This window comes from Dendropsophus ebraccatus, chromosome 10 (assembly GCF_027789765.1).
Source record: "Dendropsophus ebraccatus isolate aDenEbr1 chromosome 10, aDenEbr1.pat, whole genome shotgun sequence".
In the NCBI taxonomy this organism is placed as follows: domain Eukaryota; kingdom Metazoa; phylum Chordata; class Amphibia; order Anura; family Hylidae; genus Dendropsophus; species Dendropsophus ebraccatus.
Genome location: NC_091463.1, coordinates 83,711,746 through 83,734,406, shown reverse-complemented (window position 1 = coordinate 83,734,406; position 22,661 = coordinate 83,711,746). Strand labels below are relative to the sequence as shown.

Below are 22,661 nucleotides of genomic sequence, written 5' to 3'. Positions count from 1 at the left end.
TGCACTCTGCTTCCTCCCTGCTCCTGTGTGCTGCAGCTTCAGAGCGACCTGTCTCAACTGACAGGCCGTGCAGCCAATCACTGGCCGGGACCACTGAGCAGCTCTGAAGCTGCAGCGTGTGGGAACGGGGAGGAAGCAGAGCGTGGACAGGAAACGTGGACAGGAAATATAAACTGATGAATCGTTAGCCTTCGGACGTGCATGGCTATTACGCGTAGCGATGCACGGTCGGAAGCCGATTATTTTAGGTCAGGGACTAAAGAAACGATCAGCTGATGATCATTTCATCGGCTGATTGCCGTCTCTACTACACAGAGTGATAAGCGATTAGTGATTATCGCCCCGCCAGGAGTTTTTTTTATGTTTTTGTGATCAGTGGGGGTCTCTCCTACTCCCACCAATCAGCTACTTATCCTCATCCTGTGAAAAGGGGATCATTTTTAATCTAGGGATAACTCCTTTAAGTCAACATGAATATCGCTACCGTCATTACTGTGAAATATTAGATAATCGAGTTGGATTTCAGTAAGGCTTAGATAAAGCCATTTACACCACACTGTTCAAAGTAACAATCCAGTGACAAGCGTGGACAGTGGGTCGGGGGAAGCAACTTTTACATTTTCATCTTGACATGAAAATGACGGATGTGGGCGCAGCTGTCCGTGCCATACAGTTGTATTATTAGCTCGGAGGCAGCTGTGCCGTCATAGTCTTCATAACTGGCATTTCTGTGCTAGAGAACGGTGCCGACTTTTCACACTGGGAATTTTGGGATGTTCTGCGCCTAAATATTTGCTGATTTATCATTGATAGAAGGAATTCTTCAGTCTCCAGACATGATCAGCAGATGGTGTTCCCCGGGCTCTACCAGTGATGGGGAAAGAGTTTTCAATAGTCTCAGCATATGGGTTGTTAAGTTAAAGATCTTAGGGTCAAAATAGTAAACTGGTGATCCCTAGGGGCAACAGTTTACATTGCGGAACCAAGGCTATAAGTCTTATAATGACTTTTATTATGACTAGTATCCATTTCTTTTCTAAACACGTCTGGATGGGGTTAGTTCTTGAAAGTTTCTTCCAAAGTTCAAAAACATCAACACAGAAGGTCTTTTAAGCTTTTGGCAATATCCGCCATATAGGTGCACTGGGACAGTATAGTGCAGGCTCAGGAGACGAGCCCACATTATATAGCTGATATGAGACTTCTGTTGTTTAACCTCTCATATGGTATGGTCAATAGCGACTTCAGCATCTGAAGTGAAGGGGTATCTGTTACCTGAATGGCACCTCCACAATGCATTCGTAGGGTGCAGAGAAGTTTGTGGGATGCAGAGACCTCTCAGTATTCGCCACTTCATAGTATTAAATATGTGCAGCCATTTCTGTTGATGGTTGGAACTAGTCCATTCTCTGAGATTCCAATGGCCGAATATCTATCTTTTTGTACAACTTTTGCCACATCATAAGCTTTGATCAGTCGGAGTCTGGATGTTGAAACCCTACAGATCACAAAAATGAGGCAGGAATATCGCTTCTCTCCCTGTCTCCCTCCTTGCTGAAGAAGACGGCTTCTATGGAAGATGTGAGGAGAGAGATGGGAAGAGAAGCCCTTAGCTCCTGGTTTGTGCTAACAATTAGTGGTGGTCCCAGCACTATGACCACAACTGGTCAAACATTCTTTTTTTTTTTCAATGACAGTAAAATTTAAAGTAAATGTACCATCAGGTGCATCGCTTTAAGTTTTTTTTCTTCCAAGAATAGACTGACGCTGGTGCATGGATGCTGGTGCATCGGTTCTTTTTTTGAACCGTGGCCCGATTACCATGCACAGCGCCAGTCTATTCCCGGGCACCAACACGGCCTAAAGCACTTTAAGCTGGGCCCGCTGGCCCCCAGTGTGACGAACCCCCTCCTCTCTCTAATGTGGCTCACTTGATAATCATGGAGTCTTGTCACAAAGGGGAGGGGGTTTCATTGCATTGGGCGCCAACGGGTCCGTCTCCAGTGCTTTATCCCGGTGTAAAAAACTTTAAGCGATGTACCTGATGGCACAGTCGCTTTAAAGTGACAAATGTCATGTTTGAGGAAACTCTATGGCTGGTAGCATTTTGAAACCACCCCAAAATTTTATTACCAGTAATCCTATATTGTGTAGATCAATTTAGTCCCTCTTCCCTACTGCAGAACCAGAAAAAAACATGCCCCACCTAAAACTCTAGCAGATATACCTGTAGACATTGTTATTCCCTATGGAGTCTATACCCAATATGACCACCCAGATCCTACAGTCATAGTGTAGGCTACATAGAATGACTTAAAGGGGTAGTGCACCCAAAAAATTTTTTCTTTCAAATCAACTGCTGCCATGAAGTGCCAGAGATTTGTAATTTACTTCTATTAAAAAATCTCAAGCCTTCCAGTACTTATCAGCTGCTGTGTGTCCAGCAGGAAGTGGTGTTTTCTTTCCTGTCTGACACAGTGCTCTCTGTTGCCTCCTCTCTCCATGTCAGGAACTGTCCAGAGAAGGAGCAAATCCCCATAGAAAACCTCTCCTGCTCTCCAGACTGGAAATAATACCACTTCCTGCTGGGCATACAGCAGCTGATAAGTACTGGAAGGCTTAAGATTTTTTAATAGAAGTAAATTACAAATCTCTGGCACTTCATGGCAGCAGTTGATTTGAAAGAAAAAATTGGGGGCTATATTGGGTACACTATGGGGCTTCCAGTAAGTGTGATAGAGGTGGTAAAGGCGATTGTGAAACTCTACGGTTAGACCTAATTTATGGCTTTGGATAGTCTTTCTCTCTTCAATCCCATAGGGGATGTAGTATAAGGGAACACCCATGTGTTTGTTATTCAGAACAATATAATTCTCCAAAAAAACTGCTTATAAGAGCAAAATACACTGAGGAGCTCAGCTGGCGGGAGACTTACCAGAAGGATGGAGTCAATGCTTTATGGCTCCACATCTGCCCAGTGATGGATGTGCAATTATTCAGGCAGAATAAACTGGTGGCCATTGCTATTCCTGAAATTCCAGAGATTGCTGAGACCCAGCGTCTCTCTGACACATTCCCACTGGGCAGAGGTCATTGTGTGAGGGAGAGCAGACCACACTAACGTAACATGGAGCCTTTTTCGCCCTCTTCCTGCTCTTTGCAGTGCGCAATGAGACCGTCACATTGCAGAGGTTACGAATCCCACTGGGGCAATGCATGGCCGTCCTACGCTCCTCACACACATGGGGTCAGTCATATAGTCGAGCCGAGAAGAAAAACATAAAAAAATATATATTTAGATTAGGATAGGAAGCAATCCAGGGAATAACGGCAGATGCACAGGAAATATCTGTATATAGTACATGTTTTCAGACTGGACTTTTTTTCCCCCCTCTCACGGATGATGAAGTTGTCTACTTCTTCATGTGAACAAAACATTTACAATAGCAATGTCGTTGAATCCAAGCCATAAAGTAGCCCGAGAATTCATTCCAATAATATGTTCGTAATCCTATGGTCAGGCTTAGAAGGGCTGTAGTAAATCTATGGATGATTCGGATGCTGTTTTACTTTAAGAGAAGCCACCCTGGGAGGCCTGGGAGATGGCAGCCACACATACTGCTATGTCTTGGGATGATAAGCTCACGCTTTGGGACAAATAAGAAACATCTGTCTTCTTCGTCTTCCCGGATGAATAGAATGCGAGTGCTACGGTAAAAAAAAGGTAAAAAAAACCCGGACACATACTGATTATGGCAATGTAAGCAATAATTGGTTGTCTAGTCGTAAGCACTAGCGCCTTAGACTAAAGAGAGTAGACTAAAATAATATACTATACATTATGGCAATGTAGAAAAGGTGATGGCAATTCTGATGTGTGCCATAATGTTCTGTTAGCATTAGCACCATGGCTTTCTTTATGTACATAGTCCAAGACTAGACAAAAATAATATACTATACATTCATATGTTATGTCTGGATGACATCATAACAGAAGAGGCAGCATAAGTGTGATAGATGTTCACCATACAGATCCCATTATTCCCAAGGGACAGTTCCCCCCCCCCCCCCCCCCTTTACAAATGATATAGAGAGAGAGTAGAGTCTGGAGATCCTTCCTTTGCTACCTCTTTCCTTTCTCCATGTGTCTCCTCCATTCTCCGCCCTCTCGCCTGCAGTTATCACCCTCCGTTTCCCTCTCGCTATGAGATTCCAGAGCACAGATCCTGACCTCTCATCCGCTATGGGAGACATGCCCTATTTGTAAACAAAGTTTCCGGTGTAAATCCGCGGGGCTTTGGCTCCTCACTTACCAAAGGGCTGAACTGTGGAGATTGTGCACCGCAGAGTATTGCAAAATCTTATCAGTGGTTTGGAAAGAGTCTAGATTGTTAAGATCTTGGATTTTCCTATCTGATGCAAAACTATAGAGAGGATGGGGGACATGTATGGGGGACAGCCTTTTATAGGAGCAGATGGGGCAAATCGGCATAAAAATATTCGCAAACGGTATTTTTGCAAATATTTTTTTCGCATCTGCCCCATCTGCGCCACCTTCGCCGGTGTGGTGGAAAGGGGGCATTACATGGGGTGCGGCTGCACGCAGAGGGGGTGCAGCCTCTGCGTGCACCGTATTTATCATTTTTTCAGTGGAAAAATGATACTGAAACCTACTCCAGCTGGTGTAGGTTTCAAAATTTTCAGTGCGTTTCTACATAAATCCCCTGAGCTCCGGGGACATTTGTAAGCCCAGCATAAAAAACGTCGGACTTCATAAATCTATAAATATAGTGGGAGATTTATCAAACATGGTGTAAAGTGAAACTGGCTCAGTCGCCCCTAGCAACCAATCAGATTCCACTTTTCATTCCTCACAGACTCTTTGGAAAATGAAAATTGGAATCTGATAGGTTGCTAGGGGCAACTGGGCCAGTTTTACTTTACACCATGTTTGATAAATCTCTCCCATAATCTGAAAATCAAAACTTATAGTAAAAACACAAAATAAATCAACAATATGGCCACCACTGGAACATGTACATAGCTGGGCCGCTTTTAGGGCTTGTTCACAAGGGTAATAAATTCCATATCAAAACCAGCACAGATTTGAATAAAAAAAATCTCCTATTGATTTTAGTTGTTAAAAACTGGAAAAAAAAAGAACTTTCCCGTTGACATCAATGGTACATTTTAATATCTACATCAAAACTCCTGCATGGGTTTTGCTCGGATTTTAACCATGTGAACAATTTTTCCCACTCATCTCAATTTCTATTCAACCTAAAGGGTTAGTAACAGACTAAAAGAATAAAGCCCCCCCCCCATAAATGATGCCACCCTTATCCTTGGATTTGCAGCTTTGCTCCATTCAAGTTGATAAGGCTCAGCTGCAATATCACACACAGTCCGTGTACATAAGTAGTGTTGTTTATGGGGAAAATAAAGTGTTGGGCCAACTGGGTTATGGAGCTTGTACTTTAATTTCTCATTTCCTCTGCTATTCACATAACCAGTCGGACCCCACTCCTTCTGAAGACTCATATGTACGGCAGATGTGATCAGGCAGGGAGGATGAGGGACCCAGATGCTTTAATGTTATGTATATAAGTGTCTTCTCTGCAGATTGTCAGCGCCAGGTATTGGCCCGTGGAATATCCCGCACCAAATGTATAATATGTTGTGTATCATTCTGCCTTCCACTTGCCCCTGGGTGGGAGCTTAACGTGGGGTACGGTGCCGTGACGCACGATAGCCTTAAAAGAACATCTGTTATGTAAAGCTGCCAGGACAGTCGTCCACACGAGCCCACTTCCATGTCCTGAAGGCGGATTGTGAATCATTGACTCTAATAGAGTCTACTATAATACAGAATAGCAGCTCAATGCCAGGCAGCTGCTGCTAAAGCATACAAAAATTAATGCTGACCATACATATGGACATATTATAGACTAATATTCAATATGAGGCCAGGTATTTATAAAGAGCGTTATACTTGTATATGCTTTTGCAGCTGCTGCTTGGCATTGAGTGCCGCTGTCTAGCTTAGCCAAGTTCCTCTCTGCAACGCATTTTATATAATTTATATGTAAGCAGTAGATTTATAGACAACCATGTGTACTAGGACTTCCATTATGCAGAATCAGGGATATAACAGATGTAAATAAAATATTGCTGACTCGGAGGTGTTGTCATCCAGACGATTGCTCGGTTTATCTGTCCGGTCAGTATTAATTCATTCAGTCTAAACAGGGAAATCAGCAATGAGGTTGGAATGTCTGCATACAAGTGCGGTTCAGTAGATAAGTCCATGAATCACCGGCTATAACACATAGGTGCCATGTCTATTGTGAGCATGGATTCAGCGCAGAAGAGAAGGACGGGATTAGGCGCTGATGTGTCCTATAGGAGGGAGATGATCCAAACCTTATGGTTGTGTCATAAATTACTTTAGATGACGCGTTTCGGGAATGTCTCAGTCCCTATTTTAGGCCAATTCTCAGTTTGCTGACTGGGATCTGCACGCACAGGAGTATGACCATTAATATATCAGCTGTCGGCTAGACTACGGTATAGCGAAAAAACATGTGTGATTGATAAAGTGGTGGTGGCTTCTGCTAAGGGTTCTGGGGTAAAGTTCAGGAGCACTGGGAGTGATGTCATGAGATCTTGAATACTGGGGTGTACCTGGTGCCCCAAAAAGGGGCTTTTATACATTCTTAGGCTATGTTCACACAATGTAAGTTCCGTGGGAATTATGGCCGTTGTTACACTCCGTCGGGGATCCCTAGCGGCGCCGTAGAAAATTGACTTGTCAGTTTTCTGCGGCTTATATTCAGTGAATAGCGGCCGCACAAAACCCTGTCAGTGCACACAGTAGAGTGAGTGGCTCCGGCCGCACGCTTCATAGTGTGCAGTGGGGAGTTCTGATGTGGGCACGCACGTATGCGCCCGCATCAGAACTCTGTGGCGCTAAAGATCATCCGGTCGGTACTGCAGTACCGGCCGGGATGATCTTTTCAGACACCGGCCGTTCCATGACCTGGCCGGGTCACGAAATGTCCGGTCTCTTACGTAGTGTGAACATAGCCTTAAAGCGGATGTACCAGCAGTACATTTGTTTTAAGGGTTACACATGGATAGAATGGCGCCGGTGCTGCGGTCCTTTTTTTGAACTGCCGTTTCCCGCATATGGTACCATTCTATTCCAGAATATCGGGCGGGTGTGAAGCACTGCAGGCAGCCAGCCCGCCCCCAGTGGGAGGAAACCCCCGCCCCTCTATGACGCGGCTCCATTACTGCTGGTACATTCGCTTTGAAGGAAAAACAAGGCTGCTTTCTTTGAGAAACAACGCTACCCCTGTCCTCAGTTTTGGGTGTGGTATTGCAGCTCAGTTCCATTGTAGTGAATGGAGCTAAATTGTGATACCATGCACAACATGAGGGCAAAGGGTGGTGCTGTTTCTGGAAGAAAGTAGCTGTGCTTTGTTTGATCCTCTAATCCAACTACTCTCAAAACCTAAATATTCAGGCTGGACAAACTCACGAATCACAAAGGGGAGCTGTGTGTTGGGGATGCCAAACAGTTTCTCAAATAAGGGCCATATTACATGGGACGATTATCATTCAAAAAATTATTAAATTGTTGGGATTTCAACGATAATCGTTTCGTGTAATAGCAGGCAACAAATAAACGGCCAACGAGAAATCGTTGATTGTTTGATAGAATCTGGACCTATTTTGATTGTTGATTGTCACAAATTGTTGGAACATCGTTCGTTGTAATTACACGTCGTTCGGTCATCCCCTGGTTTATCAGCCAGGAAAGGACGAGCGCAAGAACGACCGCGAGTAACAGTCATTGTCCTGTGTAATAGGGTGAACGATTTAAGATAGGTCATAATAAAAAATTAACAATAAACGATCGCAAACGAGTGGAAATCATTCACCATAACCCACAGAACAATAGTTGTTAGTTAAGATCATTACTACGATTGTTACTAAGATTATTCATCCTGATCCCAGCAAAAGAAGGTTGATTAGCAAACATTTAGGGCCCTTTTACACAGACAGATTATCTGACTATTGATTGCCAAAGCCAGGAGCAGACTATAAACATAGAACAGGTCATAAAGGAAAGACTGAGATTTCTCCTCTTTTCAAATCCATTCCTGGCTTTGGCTTCAATAATCTGTCAGATAAATCTGTCTGTGTAACAGGACTTTTAGTAAACGATTAAGAATGATTTTAGGGTCAGTTTAAAAGATGTGATATCAATTACACACAATCGGTTTTTCAATCGTTGCTTGCATACACACAGTAAGATTATCGTTTAAATTCGAACAATATAACGATTTTTCGCACGATTCCCATCCCGTGTAATAGGGCCCTAACCCGCACCCCATTTATGACGTCTTTTTAGATTCTGCTGACAGTTATTACTCTTTAAAAATTAGACATTTTTGTCAATTCCCCCCCCCCCCGCCCCCCTTGGGGTGCAGATTATACTAACACCGTCCAATTCCTAGACAATGTAAACTTTGGGCAGACAGTTTAATAATACACCAAATCATCTATCACATTGGTTCAGGCAGTTTGATAAAGCTGTCACATTTATAGACTGTCTAGTTTAGGTTTAGTCTAAGGGATGGTTTAAACTGCACCAGAATCTTGTGCATTTTTAGCACAAAGTGTCACGCTTTCAGACAGGCCCCCCTCTGACAAAGCCTTAAATAATGCAGACCCTTATATCTATATTTCAAAGATTGTCCAGGACTTTAAAAAAAAACAAAAAAAACAGCTACATTCTTCCAAAAACAGCGCCACTCCTGTCCTCAGGTTGCCTCTGGTATTGCATTGGCTGATTAAAACAAAGGGCCAGATAAATGATCTAGTGATTGTTTGTGCAGGTCTGGCTGTAAGATTACTGAACGGTGTAATAGGCTCAGGTAACTGATCAGCATCTGTTTACTACGGCCCTTGTGCTTACCTGCCTTGCTCCTAGGCTCCTTTCTATCCCGGCAATACCACACCAGGTCCTAACCCTGTCCATTTATCTATGGGACGTTGCAAGCTTATACACACTAAATCCTGATGTTGAAAGGGGAAGTGTAACAAAAAATTTTTTTCTTTTAAATCAACTGGTTTCAGAAAGTTATATAGATTTGTAATTTAATTCTATTTAAAAATTTCAAGTCTTTCAGTACTTATCATCTGCTGTATGTTCTGCAGGAAATGTCGTTTTCTTTCTTAGTCTGACACAGTGCTCTCCGCTGCCACCTCTGTTCATGTCAGGAACTGTCCAGAGCAGGAGAGGTTCTTTTATGGGAATTTGCTACTGCTGTGGACAGTTCCTGACATGGATAGAGGTGGCAGCAGAGAGCACTGTGTCAGACTGAAAGGAAAACAACATTTCCTGCAGGACATACAACAGCTGATAAGTATGGGAACACTTGAGATTTTTAAATAGAAGTAAATTAAGAATCTATATAACTTTCTGAAACCAGTTGATTTGAAAGGAAAAGATTTTCGCTGGACAACACTTGAAGGGTGCCAGGGCCCAATGTGAACATAAGGAGGAGCCCAGACAGGAAGAGTTATCCAATAGATAATGTCCAAACACATTATAAAGCATGATGGGCACTTTAGGTGGTAAAGGGCCCTCTGGAGCCAGATTATAACCTGCCACTGGTCGGACAGTGGGGCCTGGATGTGAGAACCTCTGTACCCCCTATGGCTACACTACTGTGATACTCATCCATCAGCCATGACAGCAGTGCTGACCCTGCACACCAGCAGGATGTTACTGGATATATTGTCTGTATGGTAATGCTTTTGTCTTCCATGTTCTCTCTATACAGGATTATTTAGGCTGCATTATAGATTGTGGTCAACTCCCCCTGAAACCCGAGCAAGTCAGCACTTTATTCTGCAACATAGAAGATATTTATGAGTTTAACAGGTGAGCGGATCAGTCATACCCCAGCCCGAGGCCTTGGTTTAGGTTTTCTGTGACATCTATTCTCCATTGAGGCCGATATATCACAACTGCCAAACAGATAAGCCATCCTTGTTGCCCATAACAATCAGTCAGACGCGGCTTTCCTCTTCCTGAGCACTAAGAAATGGTAGGAGACCGGTTGTTATTGGCAGGAAGAATGGTGGGTCCGGGGTTGTGCGATTTTCACACATGCTGAATGGTAAACTCTTTTTCCTCATAGCCGATGTACTCTGCAAAACACTGCACTTTTTACTACTCATTCATACAGTTCGGTGATGGCTGATGGGTGAGTGTATGATGGATGGGTCAGTCTATGACTGATGGGTAAGTGTATGATGACTGGTGGGTCAGTGTATGACTGGTGGATCAGTGTACTGCTGATGGGTCAGTGTATTGTTGATGGGTCAGTCTATGACTGATGGTTAAGTGTATGGCTGATGGGCCAGGGTATGGCTGATGGGCCAGGGTATGGCTGATGGGTCAGGGTATGGATGATGTGACAGTGTATGACTGAGGGGTCAGGGTATGACTGATGGGACAGTGTATGGATGATGGGACAGTGTATCACTGATTAGTGAGGGTGTGACTGATGGGTCAGTGTATGGCTGATGGGTCAGGGTATGACTAATGGGACAGTGTATGGATGATGGGACAGTGTATGGATGATGGGTCAGTGTATGACTGATGGGTCAGTGTATGATTGATGGGTCAGTGTATGACTGATTAGTGAGGGTGTGACTGATGGGTCAGTGGATGGCAGATGGGTGAGGGTATGACTGATGGGGCAGGATATGACTGATGGGTCATGGTAAAACTGGTGGATCAGTGTATGACTGATGGGTCAGTGTATGACTGATGGGTCAGGGTATGGCTGATGGGTCAGGGTATGGTTGATGGGTCAGGGTATGACTCATGGGTCAGTGTATGACTGATGGGTGATTGTATGGCTGATGGGTGAGGGTATCACTGATAGATAAGGGTATCACTGATTGGTGAGTGTATGACTGATGTATCAATGTATGACTGATGGGTGAGGGTATGACTGATGAGGCAGTATTTGACTGATGGGTTGGCGTATGACTGATGGGTGAGGGTATTGCTGATGGATCAGTGTATTGCTGATGGGTCAGTTTATGACTGATGGGGCAGGTTATGACTGATAGCTTAGGGTATGGCCGATGGGGCAGTGTATCGACGATGGGTCAGTGTATGACTCTTGGGTCAAGGTATGACTGCTGGGTCAGTGAATGACTAATAGGACAATGTATTTTAATCCTACAGGCAGCGCCATAAGAATCTGTCCTAGAGCCGTGCTCTATAATTCACTGTCCTCTCTTTTTTACAGCGAGCTGCTTGAAGAGTTGGAGAACTGTACGTCGGCTCCCATGATTGCCGAGTGTTTTGTCATGAGGGTAAGATGCCCCCTGCTGGCCATGTTAGGTTTAGCACACATACAACTTGAACAAACAGTAATTTATCATGTGACGTGCAGAATAACTTAAAGTGACACTGTCACCTCCTTTGTGCATTTTGACATCTCTACACAGGTGTAAAGGGTAAATTTAGTGGTTTTCATACCCTATTTTATATCATACGTCATGGTGCTTATTCAAGTAAAAAGTCATCTTTTATCAACTGCAGGTTGTGTTAAGTGGGAGGGGCCTCGCGGCATTAGCGCCGCTTAGCCCCACCCACAATGTCACCGTTGGCCCGCCCCCTCGCCTGCCATTGGAACAGGCTGGCCTAAAGGTCTAAATTTACCCTTTGCATCTGTGTAGAGAAGTCAGAATGCACAAAGGGGGTGACAGTGTCACTTTAAGTCCTATTGTAATTGCTGTCAGTAAGCTATCAACATTACAGTCCGCCTCTCCCCTACCTGAATGGCTGATAACAGAGAACAATATGCTGGATACACTATAACATCAAGAGGATATAAGATAGACTTTAGTTTTACTGTGATCTTACCTTTCATCCACAGAGTGAAGAGTTTGACATCTATACACTGTACTGTATGAACTATCCCAGGTAAGAGCCCCCTATATTACACTGATATATTATATAACATATTATATCATACGTTTCTATCACCTCTATTAAATGTAAGTACTGTGAATCTAATATTGTATTCATATCTATGGAAGTCATCTTTAAACTTTCACCCTTTTTCTCCAGCAGTTTTGAGACTACAACTCCCACCCTATAGGTGTCAGGGTATGATGGTAGATGTAGTGTCAGACCATTGACCATAGACATTTTTATAATTTTAGGATGTACACTTTCTATATTATTCGCTACAGTATATTCACCAAAGAAGGGTGCACACACCCATAAAAACATCCTTTATTGCAGTCTCTGGATACAATCCATAAAAATTTGATGGCTACACAATGTCACCTTCAGTGTATGTGACAGCTGTTTCATGCAATCAATGCACTTCCTCTGACGTCCAGAGGAAGTGCACTGATTGCACAAAACATCTGTCACATACACTGAAGGTGCCGGTGTGTAGCCGCCAAGTTAAGGCGATTCCCTACAGTATGTTACAACTCTTGCAATCCCTGTAGTTAGATGTCCTATTCTTCAGAGTGTTTGTATGCGTGCAAAGCACCACCAAACATCCTCAAAAGGGGGTTGCTTGTTTTATTGAATTAGGACAATCCCTTTAAATACTGGGTTATAAGCAGGGAAATTCTTAGCATTGCTTGCATATGTACAGTGCATTCAAAGCTTTTGTGAATAACACACAGCCCTGTGCACTTACCCCCCTCCCTTTCCCCAGCTCGGTGTCTGTCCTCCGTGAATGCATGAAGAATGAGGAACTTGTGCAGTTCTTCAGAGAGCGTCAAGCTGTCTTATCTCACTCCCTGCCTCTGGAGACGTATCTCCTGAAACCCGTCCAGCGTATTATGAAGTACCATCTTCTTCTTCAGGTGAGACAGGAGCTTGGTATCTTCTGATAGACACCACCCGATCTGTGTCGTATATACTTAGGTCTTCTCTGGATTATATTGCAGGAGTTGGCCAAACACTTTGATAAAAATGTTCCTGGGTACGAAGTGATGGAGGAGGCCATTATCACTATGACGGCTGTGGCCTGGTACATCAATGACATGAAGAGGAAGCAGGAACATGCTGTCAGGCTCCAGGTATGCTGCCCTGTACACATGTGAAGGTGACTATAGACCTAAAGCCCCCCCGCGAGCTGCGGGTTTGGACGGTAATCTAAGGTGTATGGGTTCTCCCGAACAACCACTAACAGATGAAGTCAGTGGTGATAGATGTTGGCTGAACATTTACATCATGGCGACCCCTTTATTTCCAAAGAGATAAGATGCAGTGAGAGCTCTCCTCCCTATAGAGAATACAGGAATGCTCGGCCAATATCTGTTATCTCACAACTTTCCATCAACATCTCCTGACTTCCCTTTGAATATCTCTCGACTAACCGTCAATGTTCCTTGTCTATAGTTATCTTTAAAGGGGTTATCCAGCGCTACAAAAACATGGCCACTTTCTTCCAGAGACAGCACCGCTCTTGACTCCAGTTCAGGTATGGTTTGCAATTAAGCTCCATTCACTTCAATGGAACCAAGCTGCAATCCTCACCAAAACTGAAGACAAGAGCGGTGCTGTCTCTGGAAGAAAGTGGCCATATTTCTGTAGTGCTGGATAACCCCTTTAAATACAATGGATCATCAGTGGATATCTCAACAACAATCTCATGGTTGTTACCATCTTTTTGGACATTGGACTGTTATCAATAGACTCTCTATATACTGTATATATACGAATGAATATTGCTTCCCCCATTGTACTAACCTTCAGTATTCGCGTCACGTTTCTGTCTCCAGGAAATCCAGAGCAAGCTGGTAAACTGGCAGGGTCCAGACCTAAGCGGGTTCGGGGAGCTCATCATGGAGGGGACATTCCGCGTTCAACGCGTCAAGAAAGAACGAGCCTTCTTCCTGTTCACCAAAATGCTGCTTATCACCAAGAAGAGGATGGATCTGTTCATATACAAAATGCATATCTTCGTAAGAGCTAGTACTGTTACCTACCTACAATCTCTTCTCTTAGACGTGGAGATTTTACAAGGCCCACCAAATTCACCACCAATTCAGGGGCCACCCAACGAGATTCACATATTATACCAATAATAATAGTCCACTGGAGTACATAGAGCACACAATATGTACAACTATAGTGAAATACTGTAAATACCACTACTCTGCAATTATGCTATTGCTATAACCTCATTTGTGTGTGTTGGGGGGGAAGGATACTTCTTAGTCAGGCCAATAACTCGACTCATGTTTCAAGGTTCTTTCATGGGTCAACGCTGACTTAGAAGGTAACTACCTATGGGTGGCAACAGAGAGACTGTTTTCTTTTTTCAAATGGACAGCTGATTTGCATACTTATTCCCATGAAGCTTTACCTGTAAGTGTCCATTAACCGACTAGGTCCCTTCCAGTACACCTTTGAGCTATGGCTTATTAGGAAAATCAACACACATCCCTTTGCTTTCTCCTTTAGTGCTGTAGTCTGGCCTTGACTGAGCATCTTAAGGACAGCCTGAGCTTCCGCGTATCAGACCTCACCATTCCCAAGCATCAGCAGGTTATTCAGGTAAGGGATGGCTTCAGGGTTGGTTAGTTCATGCCAAGAAGTATTATCTAAAAGTACATTGGTGTGAACACGTGACTGCCCCCTGTCGGTTCTGAGTAGCACTCTCTTCTTCAGGCCAGGAATCAAGAGGAGAAACGTCTTTGGATTTATCACATAAAGCGACTTATTGTGGAAAACCATCCAGCGTCAATTCCTCAAAAGGTAAAATTTAGTCGCTACAGAAATAATATTATCTAATTTTTCCAATAATCCGTGGGGGTGTCAGATGTCTGTACCCTACCAATCAATTGTTGAAGATTTATCCTGTGGATAGGCCATTAAAGAGTTTTCCATTGAAAAAACATTATGTTTAATAACGTTTTGTTAATTTGAATGTATTATTAAATTATACTATTATTTATTTATTTTTTAATTATTATTATTTCTTAGGCAAAACAAGTGCTGCTTGAAAACACATTCCAAAGTAAGTTATGTTAAAGATTAAGGTTACTGCACTCATTTTCCATATAAAACCCTAGAAGCCTTGCGACGAAACCTTCTTGGTAGAGATGAGTGATCCTACAGTAAGTTTAAGGCTATGTTCACACTACATATGAGATCAGCCGTTCCGTGACCCGGCCGGTCTCTGCCTGGATCATCCCAGCCGGTACTTAAGTACCGGCTGGATGATCTTTCCGGCCGCAGGGTTCTGATGTGGGCGCATCAGCGAGCGCCCGCATCAGAACCTCCCACAGCACACAATGAAGCAAGCGGCCGGAGCCGCTCGCTTCATTGTGTGAACTGACAGGGTTTCCTACGGCCGCAATTCATTGAATTGCAGCCACGGAAAACTGACATGTCAGTTATTTGCGGGTCCGCACGGCATCCCGGCCGGAGCGTATACAATGTGTATACGCTCCGGCCGGGATCCCATAGAAATGTAGGCAATGTTCCACACTGCCGATGGCAACAACGGCCGTACTTTTAGTGTGAACATAGCCTAAGTCTGTGAAACCCTGAACGCTCAACATTTGACTCAAAGTGGTTAGAGAAGACTGATGCAGCAGCCCTGGGTCTGCATCCATCTTCTCCAGCCACCAAGAGTCAAATGCAGAGCATTTGGGGTTACGCGGACTAAATTTACTGTAGTTTTGCTCATCTCTACTTCTTGGTCATGGAAAATATTAAGGATATTGTAATATATATTTTGGATTTACTAATTTAAAGGGGTAGTGCACCAAAAAATTTTTTCTTTCAAATCAACTGCTGCCATGAAGTGCCAGAGATTTGTAATTTACTTCTATTAAAAAATCTCAAGCCTTCCAGTACTTATCAGCTGCTGTATGCCCAGCAGGAAGTGGTATTATTTCCAGTCTGGAGAGCAGGAGAGGTTTTCTATGGGGATTTACTCCTTCTCTGGACAGTTCCTGACATGGACAGAGGAGACAACAGAGAGCACTGTGTCAGACAGGAAAGAAAACACCACTTCCTGCTGGACACACAGCAGCTGATAAGTACTGGAAGGCTTGAGAATTTTTAATAGAAGTAAATTACAAATCTCTGGCACTTCATGGCAGCAATTGATTTGAAAGAAATTTTTTTTTTGGTGCACTACCCCTTTAAGGGCTTTTTCTGGGACTAAAACACTGATGGCCTATGCTTAGTATGAGCTACCAATGTTTCATCAGTGGGCATCTAACCTCTGGGCCTCAGCTGAATGACTGGCCACTTGGCCCCATTGTAGTCATGGCAGCACATTAGTCCATGTGGCTGTGCTGCCTAGACCTTTCACATTGCTATTATCGTCAGATCCTGGAGCTCAGACACCTAAGAATAAACAATCATGGCCTATTGTAAGGGTATGCCATTTATTTCTAGTTACAAAAACCACTTTTTATGTAATTTTATAATTGGCCTTGGTCCCTTTACATTGGTACTGGGTTTATTCTATTTATTTTTTCCAATAGTAATTTTGCACATAATTTCCTTACTACAGACTCTACGGATGTGCCTATCACCCCTGAAAGCCCAAAATCTCCCTGGATGGAGGATTTGTGGACATTTCCCCGTAACCGGAGACAATCTGGTGAGGTTTTTTTCTAGCTTCTACACAGACCTAAGTGTTTCCATGGTTACAGACTACAGTCAATATGTGTTGTTGTCAGATTTTTTAGTTGCGATTGGACCATAGGCTTCTCAAGTGGTTCTCCTCATAGGATCCATAGAGAATGTTTGGCGAGATAGCAGCGCAGGCATACTGAGTGCTCCATTAACTGTGGGGCACTTGTGTCCCCGTTCTCCTCGGCGGTCAGACCCCTGAGTATAACTTGTCCAGATGGGAATATGCCTTTGCTTCTTTTTATACACAGGTACAATCTTTAAAGTGTTGGTTCACAAATGAGGCACAAACTTCAAAATGAAATTCACACAAGGAGGAACTGTTATATCAGTAGTACAACAATACTCTACAGCACAAATTCTATTTCAGGTCCCTGTGCTTTTCACGGGGCCCCTCTTGTGTTACTTCACCCAGGCCCATACTTGTTACATATTTCCTGCTAACTATATCTCCCCACAACCCTGCCCTACACCTCACTCTATATACCAAGGCGCAGTCTTCCCATCAGAACTATACCAAAAAGCCATTATCCAGGCCTGTAGGGTAACTATACCTCACTAGAGCCCTCTACCATCCCAGTAGGACAAGGATCTTTCTTCAGCTACCAGACAGGACCTAACTTTAGCTTCCTATACTGGGATGGTCTTACAATCCCAGCAGACTGTCGAGAGCTAGCCACTCCCAGGCTGGCCTATGGGTAACACCATAAGCCAAACTTCTCCACTGCCAGACCTTCCAAAACCCAGCTCACTGTCTTCCCCATAACATTCCTTCTTCATGGAAAAGCAGACAAACCACTTCTCCCCCAGAAAGGCCCAGTTCATACTGAGCAAAAACTGCAGAATTGACAAGTCATTTCTTTGAGTGGAGAGGGGAGCAAGCGGACGCGCACGCACCCTCCCATTCAGACTCTGCAGGACACTGAGCACGTCAGGATTCCACGTCGGAGAGCTCGCTGCAGAATTCCGCCGTTTTTGCTTAGTGTGAACTGGGTCGAAGTCTAAGGGCCCTATTCCACCGGACGATTATCGTTCAGATTATCGTTAAATCGTTTGAATCTAAACGATAATCGTTCGGTTGAAATGCAATTAACGATTAACGACCGAATGAGAAATCGTTGATCGCTTTCTAAGACCTGGACCTATTTTTATCGTTGCTCGTTCGCAAAACGTTCGCAAAACGTTCGCATTAAATAAGACATGGTTCGGTCGGTCGCAGTAGATACGAACACAATAGTGAAGAAATAGCGAAGAAAAACATTCGCAAATATGATCATAAGTAACGATTATCGTTCCATGGAAATGAGTGAACGTTTTCAGGTCTTTCGCAATAACGGTCGTTTGAGATCGTTAATGATTATGCGAACGATAATCGTCCGGTGGAATAGGGCCCTAAGTCTGGGTTAAATGTATTCTGGCCTCCAGCTCACACCACCTCAGAGAGCAAACCACTCCCCAGCCTTGAGTTTACTAGTGGTCTAAAAGCTTACAGACCCCTCTCTCCTGAAGAAGGCTACAGAATCAGTCTGATTGTGGGCTATGTTTTCTAGCTATATTTTCAGGCTATGTTCACACATAGTATTTCTATCAATCTTTTGGTCAGTCCAGGAGTGGAACTGACAAGGGAATATTTATATATATATATATATATATATATATATATATATACATATATATATATATATATATATAGTTTTTGTGTTTTCAACCCACTCCTAGTTTTGGTTGAAAAAAGACTGACCAAAAGACTGATGGAAATACTAGGTGTGAACAACATAGCCTTAAAGTGTTGTTTATGAGCGCTTACCTCCCTGAGTCACATGTTTGATGTTCCTGCCATTTTTGGATGCAAATCTGTAGAAGTGATGTCTTCCACATTCTTGTAGAGAGCTGCAATTCCCACAACAATGTCTTTTAGCTTCATTTCGGAAGAAAATCAAACCACAGAGGCCTTGGTCAGGTCAATACCATGGGAGTGGCACCAAAAGAATTCTAATTTCCAGCCAAGAATTCCTGGAACCCTAGAAAGATGTGTGCGAATAAGCCTTATGATATGTTCCAGTAAACACTGATTGTCATCCAGCCTGCCGCCCCTCTATGGACTCAAACACTCAGTGGAGTGGTTGTTTTATTTTAGAAGAAAGGATTCTATTCTAATTAGTAAAAACACCCACCCTGGTCCATGGGGTGTATGGTGTTTCCAATTACCTCCAATAAAGTGGACCTTTGGCCTCCCTTGACTTGTCTGTTTTAGTAAATACTTGTATTCCTCATGGGATAACAGCTCTGGAACATTTTTTTTCGGCTCTGTGTCGTTTCTCTGAAATATATGAAAAAAAAGAGTCAACTGGACATTTCAAGCCGGAGCATGTCCGTTGCTGTCTATGACTATCCAATCACAGCTGACAGTGTTTAATATTTATTACATCAGATCAGGGGAGGTCATGAGCCCTATTCAAACTAAAAGGGGCTAAGATGCAATTCCCGACACAGATTGGGTATTATAGGATTGGGTGTATTGGATAATAACATGATTTGCCCTTCGTTCCTGTGGAAGATGTTCTTCCCTTCTACCCACTGAGATAGACATAAATGCATAGCTGAGTATACATGGCTATGGTGGAGTTAGGAATAAAAGCTTTTCGAAAATCTTATGAAGTCCATATACAAGCAGATCTTGGCCAACTATTCGTCTGGAGACAGATGGCCCTGGTTGTTACAATAAAGCCAAATAATCTTTTCTAAAAGATTACTATGCAATCTTGATGGATTAGACGGAAAGGACTAGCAACTTCTTACCCATAATACTGCATACTGCAATTTTCCTTTCAGAACCTCCTCAGTACATGTGCAGCCCGGGAAAGACCAAGAAATCATTTACTCTCCAGAGCCTAGGTTCCGGCTCTCAGCACCGTCGGGGGCGCAGGCTATCTGGTAAGAGTCATGGGTTACAGGTCACAGTCATCATGGAAAGGAAAAATCACTTGAAGTACTTTTCAAGATTTGGAAAATTTTCATGGTTAGTAATAACATGTTTCTTACCTCCCACAGAGCCTGCCAAAGAGATCCAAGCAGCATTTGAGCAAAGTGGTAAGTACATTCTCTATGTTCTCTTATAACTTTTCATTGAACCAAAATTGTAGACTTGATTTCCCCCCCCCAAAATAAACACTGATCAGCTACCATGTGCAGGGCACTCCATTTATGATTGCTGGGGGTCCCACCACTAGGACGTCTACAAACAACTAGTACACTAGCACAGGGGTCCAAAGCCCAGTGTAGAGTTTTCTGTAAGCTCCACAGTCACTGAATGGCCGCATTTAAGTTGACTTTCCAGTTGCAATGACTGGCACCAGTGATCTTAAGATCCCTGTTCTAATGATTGGTCAGGGACTTAGTAGTATAGACTCCAGCAATCAGAAATTTAGAATCTATATTGTGGTTTATGATAAAAAAAATTCTATGCTGGTTAATGTTATACAAAATATTTTAGATGCTTTCCTGTTGGATTGCTCCAAAATGCTTCCCATAAAGATGTAGACTTAAATGATAAGATTCTACCTGCCTTCTGCCACCCATAGGGTGAGAATGGTGAAGAGGTATTTATTATTGAGTTTAAAAGAGAAGTCCGGTGAAAAATTTTATTAAAGTATTGTATTGCCCCCTAAAAGTTATACAAATACCAATATACACTTATTACCAAAAATGCTTATAAAAGTGCTTTTTCCCTGCACTTACTACTGTATCAAGGCTTCACTTCCTGGATAACGTGGTGACGTCACTTCCTGGATAACGTGGTGATGTCACTTCCTGGATAACATGGTGATGTCACTTCCTGGATAACATGGTGATGTCACTTCCTGGGTAAAATGTTGATGTCACGACCTGACTCCCAGAGCTGTGCGGGCTGTGGCTGCTGGAGAGGATGATGGCAGAGGGATGCTCAGTGTCCCTCCAGTGCCCTGTGTCCCTCAGTGTCCCCCTGCCATCATCCTCTCCAGCAGCCACAGCCCACACAGCTCTGGGAGTCGGGTCGTGACATCAACATTTTACCCAGGAAGTGACATCACCATGTTATCCAGAAAGTGACATCACCATGTTATCCAGGAAGTCACATCACCATGTTATCCAGGAAGTGACATCACCATGTTATCCAGGAAGTGAAGCCTTGATACAGTAGTAAGTGCAGGGAAAAAAAGCACTTTATAAGAATTTCCCGTAAAAAGTGTATTCGGTGATTTGTATAACTTTTGGGGGGCAGTACAATACTGTAATAAAAATTTTCGCCAGACTTCTCATTTAAGTTTAATGGGTTCTGTATTAAAATGTATGCACTTAGCTCCCCCTAGCTGTAGTTTCTATGTAATAAGGATATGAAGCTCTGTAGCAGATAAATGCATCACCAGCCTTACAAATATATAATATGAAACCAATGTGCAGAGAATTTTCATACATTGCTAATGTGAACTGCAGATGTGCCCAGCTTTATTCTCACAGTGTTTTATCCATTTATTGTAGGCTTGGCACAGATGAAAGTAAGTATGTGGAAATTCTTAATTGTATCTATTAACATTCTGTTTAACGTTTTGGGGGGAAAAAACCTGACATATCTTTTCTATCAGTCTTGCATTTAATCTTGTTATATGAATGCATGTTATACTTTTGCTTCAAGATCCAAGTATCAGTTGTACAATAATTGTCAGTGAAGAGCTGCTGTGAGATGGCATGTAAACAGGGAAAACTCGGTTCAATGGTCTGTTCACACTACGTTTGCAGTTGTGGTGCATAAATATGTTCTTAATAGGTCTTTATTGAAAATGTAGCTTATTTTTGCTTTTATAGCCTCTAATATTTTATGTTTTGTATCTGCTCATCTCTCTTTTTATTCCAGTCTGTGTGAGCTGCCCTCCGAGATTTCTCTCCCCCCGTTTACTATCTCAGCTTGCATGTAACCTTTCTCTCAGTATAAGATAAATTGTAGAAAATTTCAAAAAAAAAAAGACCAGAAAGATGCTTCACTTTGCATGCAGGAAGCAAATCAATAACTAAAAAAACAGTGCAAAGGTGTTCTTTGTCTTTAAAGCACCTCTGAAGTGCTACCTGGTCTAAAGGAGTAAATATTTTACATTATGGAAAAAAGATGAATTATCAGGTGTTTCTTTCTTTTTGACCTGTAGCACGCAGGCAGCGAAGGAGAACTGTTTCCATCCACTACCTCTCTTCAGTCTGCGGACAGCATATGTACTCTGGAGTCATGTATCTTGGAGGCCTCGGGTGAAGGTGAAGGCTGTGAGGACAGTGTTGAGGATTCTTCCTTTTGTTTACCAGAAGATGCTCTGTCAGGTAGTCTATCCATCACAGATGAAATAATGGAGCTACTGAATCAGAGAGGACTTCGGGGTGAGCCACTAAATGGAGAGGCCAAGCCTTCAGAGTTGGAACAGGCAACACCTGACAATAAGGAGCAGGTAAATCTCTGGGTCCAACTCTTTCTATCTAACATATCCACTATTTTATATCAACTTATATATATCTAGGACATATTCAGTGGAAAGGAATAGTTGGGGTGTCTGCCATGTGGTCCTCAACTCTCTAGATGCAGACATGTTTATCTGTATGCATCTTCTTTATGCACCCATCACAGATATCAGTGCATATCCAGGAAGATACAAGACTGCCCACATGTATCTTTTATACCAGAACCTGCAAGGGTTAATGGTGCATGGTGTGGGGGTGCTGTGTGACTTTATAGGGTTAAGTTACTTAGAGCAATCCATGAAAACTGCTATGTTTTATGTTTGGTACAGACCTTATAGCAGTGCGTGACTGGTATTTTCCCTATCGTGCTTCTTAATTGCGGCCCTTGGAAGTGGGACAGGCTGACAAAGTGGTCGACAGGACAGAATGTTGTGTGCCACTGTTTTAAACAGTTAAATGA

General features: G+C 43.0%; 1 protein-coding gene and 1 long non-coding RNA gene across 4 annotated transcripts in view; one reads left to right on the top strand and one right to left on the bottom strand.

The window, feature by feature from the left end:
* The window catches only part of PLEKHG2 (pleckstrin homology and RhoGEF domain containing G2), a 59,542-nt gene that overhangs the window by 28,784 nt on the left and 8,097 nt on the right, over positions 1-22,661 (top strand). Inside the window, exons 5-18 of the mRNA XM_069943646.1 lie at positions 9,858-9,958; positions 11,343-11,409; positions 11,976-12,022; positions 12,777-12,927; positions 13,012-13,143; positions 13,849-14,031; positions 14,534-14,626; positions 14,741-14,827; positions 15,056-15,089; positions 16,602-16,691; positions 19,556-19,657; positions 19,775-19,813; positions 21,242-21,258; positions 21,901-22,191. Coding sequence (XP_069799747.1) covers positions 9,858-9,958; positions 11,343-11,409; positions 11,976-12,022; positions 12,777-12,927; positions 13,012-13,143; positions 13,849-14,031; positions 14,534-14,626; positions 14,741-14,827; positions 15,056-15,089; positions 16,602-16,691; positions 19,556-19,657; positions 19,775-19,813; positions 21,242-21,258; positions 21,901-22,191 — 1,434 coding nt within the window. The remainder of the gene's footprint in view (positions 1-9,857; positions 9,959-11,342; positions 11,410-11,975; positions 12,023-12,776; positions 12,928-13,011; positions 13,144-13,848; positions 14,032-14,533; positions 14,627-14,740; positions 14,828-15,055; positions 15,090-16,601; positions 16,692-19,555; positions 19,658-19,774; positions 19,814-21,241; positions 21,259-21,900; positions 22,192-22,661) is intronic.
* The window catches only part of LOC138766230 (uncharacterized), a 41,705-nt gene continuing 22,379 nt past the window's right edge, over positions 3,336-22,661 (bottom strand). Inside the window, exons 2-6 of one of the 3 annotated variants that reach the window (XR_011358706.1) lie at positions 19,523-19,654; positions 18,932-19,043; positions 18,531-18,744; positions 13,817-14,004; positions 3,336-3,708 (exon numbers count right to left, since the gene is read on the bottom strand). This is a non-coding gene — a long non-coding RNA (uncharacterized lncRNA). Of the gene's footprint in view, positions 3,709-12,558; positions 13,092-13,816; positions 14,005-18,530; positions 18,745-18,931; positions 19,044-19,522; positions 19,655-22,661 lie in introns of those variants that run through there. The other 2 variants (XR_011358708.1, XR_011358707.1) reach the window with 2 other exon arrangements.